Source organism: Miniopterus schreibersii, assembly GCF_964146895.1.
Source record: "Miniopterus schreibersii genome assembly, chromosome: 19".
Taxonomy (NCBI): Eukaryota; Metazoa; Chordata; class Mammalia; order Chiroptera; family Miniopteridae; genus Miniopterus; species Miniopterus schreibersii.
In genome coordinates, this window is record NC_138119.1 from 16,497,400 (window position 1) to 16,515,546 (window position 18,147).

General features: G+C 39.6%; 1 protein-coding gene across 1 annotated transcript; it reads right to left on the minus strand.

Annotated features, from left to right (window-relative positions):
- Window positions 1-5,791: 5,791 nt before the first annotated feature.
- Window positions 5,792-15,277, minus strand: TNFSF18 (TNF superfamily member 18; the record flags this gene model as incomplete). Its single annotated transcript, XM_081120868.1, has 3 exons — window positions 5,792-6,138; window positions 8,300-8,330; window positions 15,122-15,277. The coding sequence occupies 3 exons, from the start codon at window positions 15,275-15,277 to the stop codon at window positions 5,792-5,794; spliced, it is 534 nt and encodes a 177-aa protein (XP_080976994.1).
- Between the last annotated feature and the right edge of the window lie 2,870 nt (window positions 15,278-18,147).

Below are 18,147 nucleotides of genomic sequence, written 5' to 3' on the forward strand. Positions count from 1 at the left end.
CCAGGAAATATTTGTTCAATGAATAAAAGATATATTTGGTATCTTGGCCATTGTCCATTCAGATCCTCTATCTAACCACTCTGGCTTAGATTCCATGCCTGCCGGTACCCGTCTGGTTATAATTTAAATTCCCAAACAATGCTGTTTATAACTCTCTGTCTTCTGAGTTTGGTTATGCAGCCCCTGAAGGATTTATAAACCCTATGACTTTGATAAAATTTAGTTTCTGGCCCTATAATCTGAAGACTGGACTTCAGACATGGTTAAATTCACCATTCTGATATAACCTCTCTGAAAAGCCCGGTTGAAGAAGCAACTCACCACCTAAGGCAGCATCTGACACATTGGTGCTCGAAACCACAGTTCATATTCCTAGAAATATTCACTTAAAGTCAATAATAACAAATTCAAAGTTCTAGACACTTACAATGCCTTTGCTGAGAGAAAATGTGTGCATTCCGAAATCTCACATAGGTACTGAATTAGTTATTGCTCTATATAAATATGTGAGGAAAACGCCCCATAGAGATAAGACTTCAAGTTCATGATGAATTAGTTTTCCTGAATGTGTTTTCCATAAATGTTGATAAGTAACACAATAAACATTGTTCTAAGAACCATTTTTGGAGAAGATGCATGTACCTGTTTGTAATGCAAATATTTAATAAGAACCAAAGGAACAACCTTAACTTAAAATTTGGTGAAAGCATCCCTATGGTAAAGCAAGCTAATGGGTTCTAGGATGTAGCTTCCTAGGGAAGTAGGGTAATGAAATGATGACCATCATGATGGTGATGGTGGTATGGGTACAAAGGGGATAGCAGCCAACTTTCACTGAGCACTTTTCATGTATGTACCTAGAATGTTCCATGCATTACTGTACTTCGTTTTAAAAAAAAACTAGATGAGTGGATGTGAGCACACCATTTTGAGAGGCTGTTTGCCGCATATGGATCTTATGTCTTGCTGGTCATTCTAACCAAGAACCAGGGTCCCATATTTTTTGTTCATTTATTTCAATATGAGTTGAGTCATTTCAATGATCCACGCATGAATTTAGTTGCTAGTGATACAGCATTGAATAAGTAAAACATTTTTATCTTGGACCTTACCTTTTCTTGGGAGGAGATAGAACGAAAGAGATGTTAAATAAACATCTCAACTTGAAAAATGACAAAGCTCAAAACCTTAGGAATAAGTCCACATCTTTAATAAAAGTATAATCAATGGCAGCCACCCTTTTGGTGTTTACTGTGTATCTGTATATCAGGAACTTTACATATATTAGCTGGTATTTTAACCTATTCTAAATTTAATCTTTGGTTCAGAAAATATTTAAATTCCAACTATACAGCAGGTATTGAATAAACAACAGTAAACAAGACAAACAATAGATTGAGTCTCTGAGAAGGCAAGTATTTTCTCCAAGGTTCAAAAAAGTAGTAAGGGGCAAAACTGAGATTTGAAAACAAGTTTGTCTGACTACAAAGGTAAAAGCAGAGTAACCAGTTAGGAAGTTCTTGAAATAATCCTGGTGGCGTAGACAGAAGTCATAGCAGAAAAGAGGTCAGATTCTCTCTGAAGGTAATGACAATATGATTTCTTCACAGAATAAATGGGTGAATGGCAGGAGCCAAGAGTGACTCCATGACCCAGAGGTTTTAGGCCTATGCAATACAATTAAAATGGAGGTGAGAGCTTCCAGAAAAGTTTGTTTGGGGAAACATGAAGAGGTTCATTTTGGACATGTTGAACTTGAGATGTCCATTATACCTCCATTGTGAAATTATTGAGTAGACAGTTGGATCGATAAGTCTGGGGGAAAGGAGAGCAACTTGGATTAAAGACAAATATTTGAGGGTTGGCAACATACAGGTAGATAATGTAGTATTAACTGTGGCAAGGCTCATATGCCTTAGATGGCCAAGGTTCAAGCGACAAAGTTGCCATTGGGTTATGAAAAGTGAAGAGGCTGACCTTTGTCCAGACTCCAGTAGAGAAGAGAAGGCCGTTTGCTTCTGTGATGAAAGATGGGTTATGGTGAGCCTCATGGGCAGCACCAACTTGGTTTTCGTTGTTATTGTTATTGTTTTGCTTTTTATTTTGTTTATCTGTTCAGCAGCTTTGACTCTTTTTAAAAACTTGGAGAAATATTCGGCTGAGATTCAAGTGGCATACCTTAAAACAGTGGTTCTTTAACTGTAGTGTGCATAAGAATAACTATAGGTCAGAGCTGGTTAAAAACTTGATTCTTAGTCCTCCTTCCTAAAAATGTTTATTCAGTAGGCTGTGAATGGAGCATAGAAATCACCTTTTTTATTTCAAGCATCCTGGGTAAATGGTTCTTAAGTCTAACTTTTCTGAACAGTAATTTTTCTCTCCCTCTGTCTTTGTATTAAACTTTTATTTTATTGCTCCTGTGATGATGGTTCGGGGCTTTTTGTATTTCTGCATTTTATTAGAGGTCTTCCAGATCCCTTTTAGACCTAGAAGAGTGTCAGTGGATGTTAGAGTAGGACTCTTCTTGACTCAGTTTTAACTCAGGCATAATATGATAGTACCCAGATATAAAAGTGAGAGTAAGACAGTTGCCCCCCACCAATGTGAAGAATTACTAAAGGAATGAAGATAACCTCCCTCCCCACTGCTCTTAGGATACTTCAGCTGGACCAAGAACCTAAAAGGAATGTGGAGGAGGAGAAGATGTGATGACACATATAAAGAGAGAGCTGTGGCCCTGCTGTGAGTCCTCACCCACACCCTTTGCAGGGGAGATGGAAAGCAATGAAACTTTCTACCTTAAACTTGGTAGGAGGACTTCACGGGAGATCCAAAAAGAGCTTTGTTTGAAGCCTATTTCTTGCAATTGGGAGATACAGAGAACTAATGCCTAACTCCCACCTGAGAAAGCTAAAGCCAACAGCAGTCTAGAGTCTGATGCCACCAGGAAATCTACTGGGAGGAGAGAGGCCACACTGAGGTGATCTCATGCTTTCTGAGTTTGTAGGGCCAAGGCATGTGTACAGATTTCCTGTGGATAGATGTGGGACTGACTCGCAGGAGAGTCATGACCAGTGGAGTGACCCTGCCAGAGTCACAGGTGACCCCAAAATAGAGATACATCCTTTCAAATCAAGAAAAGTGTACCAACCAGGGCATCATTTATAACTTCTGCTTAAAGCAAATCCTCAGACCCTTCACCCATAAGTCAATCAGGTTTTTGCTTCTCCTTCTAATAATAAATGTCCTCCCACCCCCACAAATGAAATTGCTTCTTTGAGATAGAATACACAAAGGCAGGAATTTCTTCTTCAAGATGCACAGATATACTTCCTCTAAGGAGTTAGTCTTCTCCATCAAATGCACAAGATCACATCACTTTTCAATTAACTGCTATCTTTAGAAGCAGAGACTTAACCTGCAGGGATTATAGCACACTCTATGTCAGCTTTGATGGGGCAAAATGGAAGGTAAATAACAATTACTGTGAGAAGGGTTGCTGACAGCTTTGATGATGAGGTGGGTGGGGTGGAGTTGAGATGTCTGACTAACCCATTAGAAATTGAGTTACAAGCAAAAGCTAATTGCATCCAGCTCTCACTTCCGCTTAACACTTGCCAAGCAGTGTTACCTATATGCAAGGAATCCTCAGATGTGTCCTCCTGTTCTCTAGATTGCTAACTCTAATCTGATAACCCACAGAAAAGTCAGCCACAGTCCACTTACCAAGACACATTTTATTACAGGTTTAAAATGTAAGTAACTATTTGAAGAAGCAAAGAATTAGAATATGCACTGAAAACAAAGGCTTACATTACAACCCCAGGGATATCTGAAGATCATCTGTTGGTAGCTATCTCTCCAGCTACAGCTGAGGAGACCTCTACTTGCCCTGAGAAATCACCACCCTGTGAGGCTTTGGCTGGGAATATAATTTCATTCTCTCCCTTGTCTGCCTTGATTGCCCCAGGAACGAGGCAGAAGCAAAGAGGAGTCATTAAGAAGGAGAGTTTTACAAATAGTGGTGTACTGGTGAAAACAAAACAAAACCCTGACTTATGGTGTTTGCCAATTCCCATGGTATAAATAGCCCCACCATGGCCAATTTCAAGGATGGAAGTATTTAATAACCAGATTGAAAAGCTTCCGAAAATTTAACAATCAGCTCTCACAAACTTCCAGTGCACACCACTGCCTATAACTTGACAAAGATCAACTCCACCAAGTTTTCATAAATAAAAGTGATATAACTTTATTTTCCTGAGAAGATACACAAATGCAAGAGGCACAAGGCATGCTGTTTAGAAAAACACTAAGAAACAACTTGGCCTCAGGTTTAGCCTATTCCCAGAGTAATTTTTGTTATACACAATACAAATATATTTAAATTAGCTTTATATGTGATAGTATTAATTAACATAATGCAGCTTTTTACAAATATCCATAAATATTTTAAATTCGGTTAACATGTAATCATATTATATAGCTTTCAACAAGAATCCACAGTAGCATATTAATTTAACAGAGTCCCAAACTTTAGCAGGCTGCCATTGAATTGAGTTTTTACACATTTGACCAAGACAGGCTCTTCAAAGTAAAGGGGATTTGGTTGGAGTAAGCCCTGAGCAGCACCCCTATGCACCCTGCTCCAGTCAGGGAAAGGTAAAGAAGTTTGCTAAGAAAAAAAAAAAATCTGTTGTGACTTCCCTTCACCCACCCTGGGCTGAAAGGAAGTACACCTCCTGAAAATTGAAACTGCTAAACTTTATTGGCTTATAACGTGATGTTAGAAATACCAACTCTAAAGTTGAGACAGTGAGACAGTGGGAAGCCCATTGGCCCTGTTAATCACTAGTTCTGTGGGTTGAGACAAGTTACTGATGCTCCATCTGCCTTTAGCTTCTCATTGCGCCTCAAATACCTGCCCCATTAACTTTATAGAGTTGCCACGTGATATGAGAAAACATTTTGTAAACCGTAGAGAGCCAGCTAAATACATGAAATCATTCCATGTCCAGCACTGGTAGTAACAGTTTCTGGGTGAGGTCTTGTGATTACTGATGCTTGCTCTATCTTTACCATTGACAATGTTAGACTCACACACAAATGAGTTCCCGTGAAGCCCTATGTGAAGGTTCAGAATGACCCCTTCAACGTACTGGCTTTACAAAGCACCCTGCATCCTGAGTATGATGAATGAAATGAAGGGAAATTCCCAAATAAAGTGCATTCCATTACATGCCACCTGTGTCCCTACCCCAATATATCTCTAGAGTATTCTCTATCCTCTAGTATCATCACATCTAAAGTGGGGTGTTATTAGATATCTGTGGCCACCCTACCAGACTGACTACTTTTTATTAGGAGGGTCTCAGAAGATGGGAGTATGGGAAGAATAAAGTGAAACAGCCCAAGAATGGGAGAACAAGGCCAGGCTACTGTGCTGGATCCTTTTAGCATACCTCCCAGGAGAAGGACCTCATTTTTCCACCCCGGGATTCGAAAAGTAGACAGAGACTCTTTGAGAAGCTTCTGCTCTTTAGCCACCCATATTCGTTTTGCCATGGGTTAGTAGTGTCCTTGCCAAGCCAATGCCAGGGGTATCCAAATGTCCTTGGCCCTTTGTCTGAGTCTCTCAGATAAGCTTGAGAGATGAAAATCGCCTGTGGAGGAGTTCTGTTTGTTGCATTGATTTGTGTACCCAGAATTCAGGCATTGAGAATCTGCCTCCTCCAACCCACTCACCAGATCTCTGCATGTGCTGAAGAGGATGGGAGGCCGAATCGAGATGCTAGGAGATGAACTGGGGATTGGCCAACAATAAGATCCCCCAGTACGTATTATTCTTTAGAACCTGATGTTTGGCATTGAAGATCAAGTCTATTATATCTCCAGCGTGCAACTCGTAAGTCCCTCCTACATTTTGGATTATCGCGTTGTTTGTTAGAGCTTGTATGACGTCTTTGTTTTTACGCAGCCGCACCTCAAACGGAGCTTTTTCCTCGTAGGTTGTATTGGGAGCCACTTGGCCATAAATGGAATACAAGCCATCCCGAAGTATCTTCAGCTCCCAGTCAGCTATCTGGCTCACGCAAGGAAGCTCAGGAGATGACATTTGCCATTTTGATGGTGATGGTCCTATAACAAATTCACAAGGGAGGGGGGGGAAATGGAAAGCCATAGTTATTTAATTATTCCATGTCTTCCTGGTTATAGTTCTTTTTCCCTTATAGGTTGTTTCTTTACCTGGTCTACACTGGTCATCTCCAAGCACAATTTGATTATATTAAGTATCTATTTACTCCTTATTTTAGCGAAATTGCAAATCCTAAGTGTATCTCTGGCTTGGGGATCTCTAAGGAAATGGATTTGGAATAGAAAAAGGGGGTTAAGTTTTAGGTAGCATTGTATCTCTCGTGGCTATTTGTGGAAGGAAAGAAAGAAAGAAGGGAGGGAGAGAGGAATCACTGTGATAACCAGGGTTGGTGGTCCAGGAAACATGTTCATGCTTTTCTATGGAAGTACTGTTTACTACGTGTCACTCATAAACCGATATAAAATAGTGCTCCCCCTTTACTCCCTTTACCCTGCTTTAGTTTACTCCATAGAAGGTGTCACCATCATTGCATAAATTAAGTTGCCCATTTGTTATCTATCTGTTCTTCAGTTCACTATAACATTTTTGAGGACAAGTACTTGTCTATTTTGTTCATTGCTATATCTGCAGCACCTAGAGTTCCTGTACCTAGTATGTGCTCAATAACTGTTTCTCGGTTGAGTGATACATTTGTGCCTGAATTAGGCGCATTGTGTCCAAATTATGGCTCTTCTCATTAGGGTACATATCACTCAGGAATCCCTTGGGATATGATTAGCCAAACCCTCCATAAAAGCTACTAGTAAATTCGTGAGTTTAAAAATAGAAATTATTTGACTATTTAAGTATAAGTATCCCTAGCTTAATGCTGTCACAGGAGATGGGGAAAGGGTCAAGACTTAATCATTTATTTTCATAGGTATGTATGGAATTTACATATTTTCCTAATGTTAATTGTTTGTACACGAGATGTGATTTCAGAGACCCAGGAAGTGCTTTTACCACTAAAACTACTTATCTGGCCTGTTCTCTACTTCTCCATAATTTTTGTTATGGGGACAAAGCCTTTATCCCATAATTAGAAAGAACCCTTGATAAGAAAATACCCCGGAAGAAATAACACATTGACTTAGAGTCTTATTTATATGTAAATGACTGATATAAGCCTCTAAGCATAGATGCTGAAGGATCATGAAGGAAAGATCATTAGAACAAGAAGCAAAGTCTTGCCCTGTGCGGGCAATCCCAGAGCCTCTTGTTTGACATGTATTAGGCAACAGTGGGCAAGCAAGTCCCAGGAAGAAGCATCACCGGTTCTCTTATTTAATTCTGTGGTAGGGGGTCACTTAAAGACCACCTTAGAACCACTTGAGGTCCTCAACTTTTACCACATCAAAAGGGAATTTCAAACATATCATGATTTCCATGCCATTCACCAGAAAAGCAAAAATAAATCACAAAGACAGAGACAAGTGAAAAGGGTTTCCCTAATTCTCACAAGCCCAGGAAGCCTGGCTGTTTGAGCTGTACAGGAAACAGGGGTTACATCTCTCTCTAGAAATGCTCTCTCTCAGCCGAAGATGTGGGTTTTGGCCTAAAACCTATGAACAACCCCAAATGTATTCATTTTCATTTTTGTATGTATTCTAAGAAACACTCTAAGGTTCAGTGTAGCTGTATACTTCAGTGTGTTTTCTAAGCAAATACCAGGTCACTATAAGGGAAAGTGACTCAGGAGCTAAGAGGAGAGGAGAAAGAAGCAGAGGAAGTGACCACTCCCCCCAATTCTCATTCCCCTTCTATACATTTAGAAACAAAAATAGCACCCCACACAAACACTCTGTTGGACACCAGCCATATGTAAAATGTGAGAAGGACTTTGAGTTTGTCAGAGAGAAAAACTGCAGAAATCTGAACTGCATGTTTATTAAAAGTAGGTTACTGGATCTCAGATTCCCAGGCCTGTAAGAGTGATGTGTGTTCCCGCCGAGAGATAGGACCTTGATGTAAGCTTCATCAGGGCATGCGCTGGTCTATCTGGTTGACCTAGACAACTGATTGGCACTTGATAAGCAGTTATAAATAGTAGCTGAAGAATAAATAAAATAGAATAAAGGCTCCCTTGACATTATTGGAACTTGCCTTCTTGCATCAAATACAAATAGAAAAGTAAAAAAGAGGCATGCAAGACAGGTTACTCACCAAACTTAGCCACACAGGGCTCACTGACAGCCTGCAGGGGAAGATAAAGAGAAATCTGTCAGGATGATGGTAATGTCACTGCTTCCTTAATTGGTTTATTTAGAGCTTCCTATTCCAGAAGCAAACTTATTTTGCTAGCCATGTAAAAAGAAAATCCTCCCCCACTTTGCCTGGGCTTGCTCAGCTTCCCTTTACAGGTAGCTGCCTTCACCCTTTACCTCTCATTCCCTAGCTCCCCTTTTGAGCCTTCCTGGCGAAAGTTAAGATCTCTTCCCATCCACCTAACCTCTACCCACAGGACAACTATTTGATCTTGGACTCTAATCCTCTTGAGCTACAGAAATTTTCTGTAAACAATACACTCCAGTGCTTGCACAAGGTGATCCCGTGGCCTGTGAGAATAAAGTAATAGAATTTATGTTTATGTTTATTTTAAATAATAAAAAGTTAAACTATAGAAATACTTACAACTCAGGTTGATAAAGTCGCCCTTATTTAATATTCAGACAGTTAAGTGTCATATATAGTTCCTGAAAACCCCGAGGAGACTTCAGTTTCAGACTGTTGCTGCATACCACAACTTATATATTAAAGGCTTTAAATACTTGCAGTAAGATAAAAGTATAACAAAAAAATTATACTATGTGTACTTGAGGTTAGTGGCCATAAATTTAAATTAAGACTTTTCAACAAAATCTTTGTCCTTAGCTGTATTCAACTGTGAAAGATTTAGAGAAGTTGGATTTAATCAGTGTTGACAATTTTCCAGGACTGAGGTTTCAACATTAGAATATAATGAAGAGAGAGAGAAACAGTGAGTTGGTTAATGCAAGATTAGGGTTATCATTGTAAACCGTGGGATTGTACTATGTGAAGTTTATTGATTTCCTCGTGGCAAAGTGCTTAAGAGGCTTTTTGAACTTCAAGATGTTGCACATTTTTCTTTATAGGATTTCTCTGCTCTGCTACGAATAAGTTAAGGAAGGCAAGGGCAAGAGCGGTGAGGCTAGCTAAGAGATCCTTGTAGTCATCTATCTGGGCAAGAAAGCACGGTGCCTCCGACCAAGGTTCTAGCAGTGGACATGGTGATAAATGTTCGGAAATAGATCCAACAGGAGTCCTGACATGGATACGGGATGAGAAAATGAGAAGAGTCCAAGAAGGCTCCAAGATTTGGGGCAGGAGTCACTGGAGAGTCAAGTAGGCAGTTGGATCTATGAGGATGGAAGTTAAGGAGTTCTGATGATATGAATTTGGAGTCTTAAGCTACTATGTGATGCGTTAAGACAGGAGACTGTACAAGATCAAGTCAGAAAGGAATCATAGAGAGTGCAATATTTGGAAACCAAGAGGAGAAAGTGTTTCAGGGAAGAGGAGTGATCAGCTGTATCAAATGCTGTTGGTGAATCAAGAAAGAAGATGACAGAGAATTGACTGGTGCACTTGGTAGTCATTGGGGTCCTTGACAAAAGTAGGCCCTGTGATGTGATGAGAACAGAAGCTTAATTGGAATGAATTTAAGAGTAGAGGAGAAAAAAAAGAAATTGGAGGAATTTTACTGTAAGGGAGAAGAGAAAAATTGAATGGATTCTGAATGGGTCTGAGAGGTCAAAGATGTTTGTTTGTTTGTTTCTGGTTTTGTTTGTTTGAATATGCGAGAAATGACAACATGGTTATCTGTTGCCGTTTGATGGAACAGTTTCAGGAAAGTGGAGGGGGTAATATGAAACAGCTAGGAGACCATTGTTGGAGCTATGTCCTTGAGTAGGTAAGAGAAGACAGAATCTAGTTCACAGGTGGCCTAAAATAGGTGCATGAACAATTCATACATAGTGACAAGAGGAAAGCACAGTATACATGGACAAAATTGCAGGTGAGTGGTCAATACAATGGGAGCTCAGGAATTCTTTCCTGTCTCCTCTATTGTCTCACAGAACCTGGAGACAAGGATATCACATGAGAGAATGGGGGAAAGACATTGAATGTTTAAAGAGAAGTCGAAGGAATAAAATAGTTCAGTAGAGGAGACATAATGAACTGTAGAGACTGTAGGTTTTTACTGAGCAACAATGAAGTCCCACTTGAAGTTAGTGGCCATAAATTTAAATTAAGACCTTTCAACAAAATCTTTGTCCTTGGCTGTATTCAACTGTGAAGGATTCACAACAGCTGGACTTAATCAGCGTTGACAATTTTTCAGGATTCTGGTTTCAATATTAGAATATAACGAAGAGAGAGAGAGAAACAGTGAGTTGGTTAATGCAAAATTAGGGTTACCATTGTAAACCATGGAATTTAAGTTGTGTGAGGAAGGAAGGAAAGGCATGAATGGAATGAGGGCCAACTTTATTTAAAATTTTAAGAACATAAAAACTTTGCACCACTGAATGAGGGCTTAAAAATTTAGTGTCAGCCCTGGCAGGATGGCTCTGTTGGTTGGAGCATCATCCCATACACCAAAGGGTTGAGGGTTCAGTTCTCAGGCAGGGCACATACCTAGGTTGCTGGTTTGATCCCCGGTGCGGGGGCAGACAGGAGGTAACCAATCCATGTTTCTCTCTGACATTGATATTTCTCTCTCTCTCAAAATCAATAAAAACATATCCTTGAGTAAGGATTTGTTTTAAAAAATTCAGTGTCATAACATGGTAAGCACACTCAAGGATGCATTTTTCCATTCTGACCTACATTTCTTTGTGAGGTCATTTTTTTAGCTATGGTAGTCAAAACCGTGAGTCACAGTACACAACTTAGAATATAACCTTCAAATTATTGTATCACAAAGTGTTAAGCTAAGATAAGAAAATAAAAGTAACATACTGAACAAATTACTAAAATATTAGTTCAGTTATTTTAGAAGTGTTCATTATAAACATATTCTATAAAATATATTTTGGTCAAAGCAAAATGGTTTTGTGCTGTGCATAAACTACATTAAGCATATCACCTGGTGCACCCTTATACATTTCTATTTTGTGTATTTTTTAAATATGCATAGTATTGGTACTTGTATATAATGTATAGTAGCTACTTTAGCATATATTTTGAGAGTGACATAAAAATTAAAGGCATTTTTATTTCAATAGGGGGTGCAATCAAAATGTTTGAAAGCCCGTATTTTAGGATAAGTCACTGGGCCTCTCTGATTGTTTTTGCTTCTGCAGTTATTTCATCTTCGTCGTAGGGTTTCTTAGAAGAGATGTTGAAATTCCATTTCGTTTAACTCATGATAAGCATGTGAGAGGGAGTCCCTTTGCTTCATTTCCTCATTTATAAAATGAGAAATATAGCACCTAGCTCATTGAACTTGGCCATGATTTAAGTGAGGTTATGCTAGTGAAGGGCTTTGCCCAGATAGTCTCATTAAATATTAACTATATTGATAATGATGCTGATTTTAATGAAGAATTGAATAAAACTTTAAGCATCTATATTCCCAACATCATACTTACATTATAAGCAGGAGAAACAAAAGTGATTTATGGTCCTTGATTCTTAAGAAGTTTATAATCTTTCTAGAAAGACAAGATTGCACACGTGGAGCAATTGGGTAACAATCTAAATATAGAAGGATGCCGATGTATGAGCCACAGATAGTATCTGTGCTCTGCACTCTCATGTTTAAAGATTGTGGAGAAACTTAAGGTAGCAGACTAATTGCCAGAGACAGAAATCCTGGATACTGTCTTGTGGGCTGCTATATAAACTCCAGAAACCACCACTGTGACATTCTCTAATTACTGCCACCAATGAAAATCTGTCCAATCAGAAAAATCATCTATTTGACAGTGACGGATAGTCTTTGGTGAATGAAGTGAATTAGATAAGCAAGGAATACGCAAATTGTTGAAGTCTTTTGAAATTTATCTTCATTGTACTGTCAATAATAATGGTTGCAAATATTAATCACTACAATCAACTGAGAGGCTACTTATGGGTCAGGCGCTGAACTGTCTCATTAATCTTTACCGCAATGCTCATCTGCAGATGTGGAATGCATGGGAGAGATTAACTAATTAGCCCAAGGTCATGCAGCTGATAAGAGGCCAGGCTGAGATCCAAATAGCCTGTCTGACTTATTGATCTCACCCCTACCACTCCGTGAGGCAGTTTCTATTTATAATTCTGGTAATATCTGGAAGAAGCAAATATCCACTCCTAAAGAAGCAGAAGGGGCTTTCAGCTTGGTTGAACTTGGTTAATTTTTGCTGAAGAGTATCAGTTGCTCTTCTAACCCCATTTGATTTAAACCAAGGTTCACATAGTTGGGTTCAAACGGCCAAAGCTTAATAATTCTCTAAACCAGCCCTTATCAGATCACCCTTTGGAAACAGAGTCCACCCTACTTTTAAGTAGAAGCATAACTTCCCCCTTCGGAAGTATCTTTCACTTTATTGAGGCAGGGGACCCTCCTGAGCATTTGGTTTCTTAGGAACAACTTCTGTGACATTATATTCACTGAAGAGTGGACCAAATTGCTTGAGCTTATCACCAATCCTTTTCAATTGACTGTCTCTTGAAAGAAGGATGGGTAAAAGAAAATAATGTTCTCCCAAAGCAATTTCTGTTGGTATAGAAGGAGCCAATCTTCCTGTCTAAAGCTGGGTGGGTTAGTGCCTAGAGAAGCTGGAAAGTGGGATGTTGTATATAAAAACAAGAGTGCAGATTAAAATAATCTAAACCCCAAGGTTCATGGGTCTTGTGAGACGGTGGAAGCAGCCCCGTCATAATGACTCATCCGCCAGCTACTCAGGCCTCTTTTCCGAGTATACTTATTTGTGGTCAATAAGGAAAGGGTGGTGCAGTGAATAAAAAGTGGGACACAAGAGCTGGAGTTGGCCGCCAGGGCCTTGGCTTTCCCCATAGGAAACACAGTCCATGGCATCCTTTCAGAACAACTTTCTGAAAAGCTGTTAACCATCTCCAAATTTGGAACAAACTCTGGACTATTTCTCTAAGGGAAGAACCTTTCATTGGGAAGCTGTCTGGTGCCTGGGAGAGAGAGTCCAGAATCAGAGCTCTAGCATATGAGACTGGTCAGGTTCAGTTCTGCTAAGAGGTGTCCCCCATGCCCCTGGAATTACTAGGCCTGTTCTGTCCCTTTGCAAGACCCTGCATATACCTTTGAGAAAGGCATTTTCCTCCTCTTCTATGCTTTGGGTCCTTATTCATGTGCAGAAACAGATGACACATAACATCCTATTTCTTCAAGGTTATCTGGCTAATGAGACTTGCTTTTTAGTGGTTTTGGGAAGGAAAAAGCACTTCCAGATTTAAGCAATTGCTACTCACATCGTTCCCCTTCTTCAGAAATCTAAACACTCAGAACTCCTGACAGTTCTTTTCTTTTTGCCCAAAGCTTCACTACTCCAGAAAATTCAGACTTCTGTTTTGATAACTTTCCCAAGAGAGTGGAGATGTGGTTAGAAATGCCTCTGTATACTTGTGTATACTTCTGCAATACAAATTAATGGGCTACTGTGTACACATTTGGGGAAAACTACACTTGCCCCAACTAAATAACAGCAACTACAGTGTATTACTTGCTCCTACATTCTTTCTCCATTGCTTTCAAATATCTGTTTTGGGAGGGTTCCATTCTTTTAATTCATCTTTATTATTGAAAGTATTACAGATGTTCCCTTTTTTGCCCCCATTGATCCCTTCAATCCCCACCCCATCCCCAGGCCTTCACCACGCTATTGTCTCCATTGCCTTCAAATATCTTAAGTGGTAGAACTGTATCTTTGAAATCTTAACTGGCTAATTCCCTTGGAAAAATGTTTCTGAAGTCCCTGAGCTCAGTCTTTCCAGAAATGGACATGTGTCACCTTAGTCTCCCCAAGGCTCAGGACCTTCAAACATCCCCCAAAATGGGCTAAATCTTAAATGACACAACGCATTTTTAAATTTCTTTTTGGTCAGTTCTATGCAGTCGACAGTCAGAAAAACTTCTAATAAGAACCTAAAGAATCTCCATTCCCTTCTGTAGACCCACAGCTTGGACTGGAGCTCAGTGGGAAATTCCTGATAAGCATCAGGGGCTTCCCAAATAGGAATGTGCTTCACCCTTCCTCCATGAAGCCTTTCTTGATCACCCAAACCCAAAGTCATTGCTGCCCTTGAACTTCTAACGCAGTTTTACATTCTATACCACCCTTCTAATGACTTATAAATCACTGTATTTTATAGCCAGAAGGGACATTATGATAAATAAATCCATTCTCCTACCACCATTTTTCAGATGAAGAAACTGAGAACCAGAAAGATGGAATGTCTCTCTCAAATTCGTACAGCCAGTCATTGGGAGACCTAGAACCAGAATCCAGACCTTCTTACTCCTAGTTCAGCTCCAGTTCCATCCTCGAAGATACACTAACCACCTGTCACTTACCTTATTCTGTATTCCATCATCTTTTCATCTCTTCCCTCAATTATACTATAGCTTGCACCCTTGAGAGCAAGCATCATGTTTTACACTTTTTCATTCCACCAAGAGGATATATTTAGCAAAGTTCCAAAAAGGGAAAAAACACTCCACAGGCATCTGTGAAATGACTGATTTAATTAAGCGATTTACTCCATCTAACTCAGTTCTGCAGCTAACATTTAACATTTCCTGATACCTTTCATTTCAAAACACTTAGATAAGCCTCCAAAGCCATATGCTATGACAAAGCTGAAATTATATTTATATTATCTCTACTCCCATGTCCCTTTCAGCTAGCTCTAACAATACTGAGTGACAGTGACAATAACCAGACTTACAAAAGACAAAAGGATTATAACCAATAGCAACCTAAGGTACTGTTGTCTCCTTACCTTGAGTGGGAAAAGAGTGAAGGCTACTGTGCTGAAGGAACAGACCAGCAGCACAAGAACTAATGCTGAGAAGATCCATGGCTTCCAGCATTGCCTCTGTGCTCCTGGAGGGCTTGCATGGTGAAAAGGCATGTTCTCCATGTGTCTCAAACTCATTCTGTGCAGAAATGAGAGCCGTAGAAGCAGAAATTCACAAGTGATGGGTAAGTGATGCAACTACTTGATTTTGTCGTATGGTAATTAGTAGTGGGTGTAAGAGGCGGGGTTTCCCTTCTGATTCTGTCTGTTGGAAATGATACTTCTAGGCTAAGTGCTGAGTCTCATTTGGTACCAGGCCAATGCATTCACTCAACGGAACGGAAGGCTTTATAGACGCCAACACAAATAAAGAGAAGGAAAAAAAACCAACACGAGGGAAGTTCAGAAAGAAATTCTTTCCCGAAGCAAGAGGAAGTACAGTGCTGTGCAGCATTAAAAATTATTTCCAGATAAGAAAACTACTTTTTGTAAGAAGAAATAAATTCCATGATTATCCCTTTCGTACTTCAAATACTATAATATTGTGAGGAAGTGGGGTGAGGAGCTAGGAAGGCTAGGATGCATGGTTTGGAAAAAATAGTTTCATTTCTAGGATATAAAATATGTTCCTTCTGAGATAGTCTCTAGCAAACACCAAGGTTATACTAGAATTTGATATGAAATATACATAACTACAACAAGCTCATTTCTCTCATACCTCACTGTTTTAAAACCCTGATCACTGAATGCTGGCATCAAATATAAATAAAATTGTCATACAAAGGGTCTTTTCTCACACCCTGCTCTCTGGTCTGAACTTGCACTCTGTACCAAAAATAACTTGGATTTTCTTCCTAGCACCCAAAATGCTGATTTACTACAAAATTGAGAAAAGTCCCCTGGCTCTCTGTAGCTCAGTCTTACCATCTCATCTGTTAATTGGGATTCCTACCTTTTTAACAGAAATCTAGAATCATATGATAGAAAGAACACGGACTTTGAATTCAGACTTAAGAGGGAGCCTGGAGCCGCCCAGCCCTTACTCTTGCCTGAGCCCTTACCCACTCAGTGGCCTTTAGCTTAGCACATGACTTCTTAGTTCCCTTAATTGTAAAACAGAGAACATTACCACTTCATAAAGCTTTTTGGATAATGAAGTAAATGTCCAAGTCTTGGCTCAGAAGAGGTGTTCCATGAGTATTTATCTCTTCTCCACCTTTCTTAGAGATGTTGTGAAGACTGAATCAATGATAAAACCCCAGAAAAGAATGGTTACTTTTTATATTTACCCCAGCGTGTAATTCAGCTAAAGTTTATTTACATAAATGGTGGTAAGATGAAAGCCTTTTGAAGACAGTTTTGTTAATCTAACGGAAAATTAAAGATTTTAAAAATTAGAACAAAATGTGATCTAACATCCTCATTTATGAAGCAGCAAGATGAGGATAGCCGAGCGAGTGGTCTGGCGCACCACTGATGGCTGGGTAACAGTGGAAAGAATACTGTTTTGTAACCCAGCCCCCTTCCCTTAGAACTGCACCATTTGCAGCAATATTTCTCACTGAGCTGTCACATTTTAATTGGGCCTTATTGTACCTTGATCACTAAACTGTCTCTGAGGAAAAGACCCCCAGAATCACACAGAAATGGTGCTTCAATACAAGCACATGTCTGTGGCTCTGTATCAGGTGCGGTGATGCAGAGCGAGAAAGAAATAACCTGACTCCAGAAGGAGGGTGATGTGCTGCACCTGCAGCTTCTGTACTTGTGTCACATCTGAAACGCAGATGCACAGGACCCACACCAAAAACAGGAAAGCTGCACCTTTTCCTCTCTGCTTCTCTGGCTGCTTCCTTTTCTGGCTGCTCTCCAAGTTTTAGATGGAACTCCCTCTGCTTAGTCACTTCAGTAAACATTTATTCTAATGAGGAGCTGTTCCAAATAAAATCCAGCTCCTCCCCCTGCCCTTAACCAAGGTAAGGCTCTGGTATGTCCTGATTATTTTAACCTTACGAAAGTCTCTAAAGAAAGATGACAGGCTTATCTCAAGAATACATTCCAGGGCCTCTTTTTATGAAACAGGGTTCAGAAATGAAGAAACTTCAGGTTAGGACAAGTGACAGTAGGGGAGACTTTCTGATATTCGGGATTAATGAGTCACCCTTGGCATCTCTCTGGTGTAAGCTTTCAGAATGGACACCTCAGGATGTGAAAGGTGGTATATGAGCACCAAACCCAAGCTTCTGTATTTATGGCCTGTCTCCAGTTCACATACTTGGCGTGAGGGTTTTTTTCAAGTAAGTCCTCAACAGAGGACTCAGGCTAGGGAGTCAGGAGTCTACCGCCCCACACAGCCTTTCTCAAAGATTAGTGGTAAGGCAGGTAGATAACACAAGAAGGCAAATCCATGTGGAACATTTACTATTGGCCCATGACTGTGCTAAAAGCTTTGGGGGATATAAAATAAGTCACTGCTGTCAAAGAATTTGCCACCTAAGGAGATTAAAACCTTACACACAAGGAGATGGATACCCGGTGAGGAGTAGAGGACAGATCCTCAAAGAACAGAAAGATCTAGATCAGCTAGAAGAGCTAAGGAGAAAAGTTGGAAATGGATTGTTTGAGAGGAGGAAGGAGGGAATTATTTCTTGAGGGAGTGGGAAAACTTGAGGAACAAGTATTCAGAGGCATAAACTTCTGTAAATGTTAGAAATTTAAGAAAGAACTCAGTAAGAACAATGACGAAACACCAAACTTTTGAATAATTTGGTAGTTTTCATTTAGGAACTTCAGAAAAACAAGCAAAAATATATTCATTTTGAAACAGATAGATTTGTCTTTGGTTTAAAGATACATAGATAGATGATTGATTAATAGATAGATTGATGGTAGATAATAGAAAATAGGCAGACATGATACATAAGTAAGATTTTAAACTTGGAATATTATGAAGGCAACAACCTATCTGTTAAGATTTATAAACTCCCACTCTATAAAGAGTATTGTAT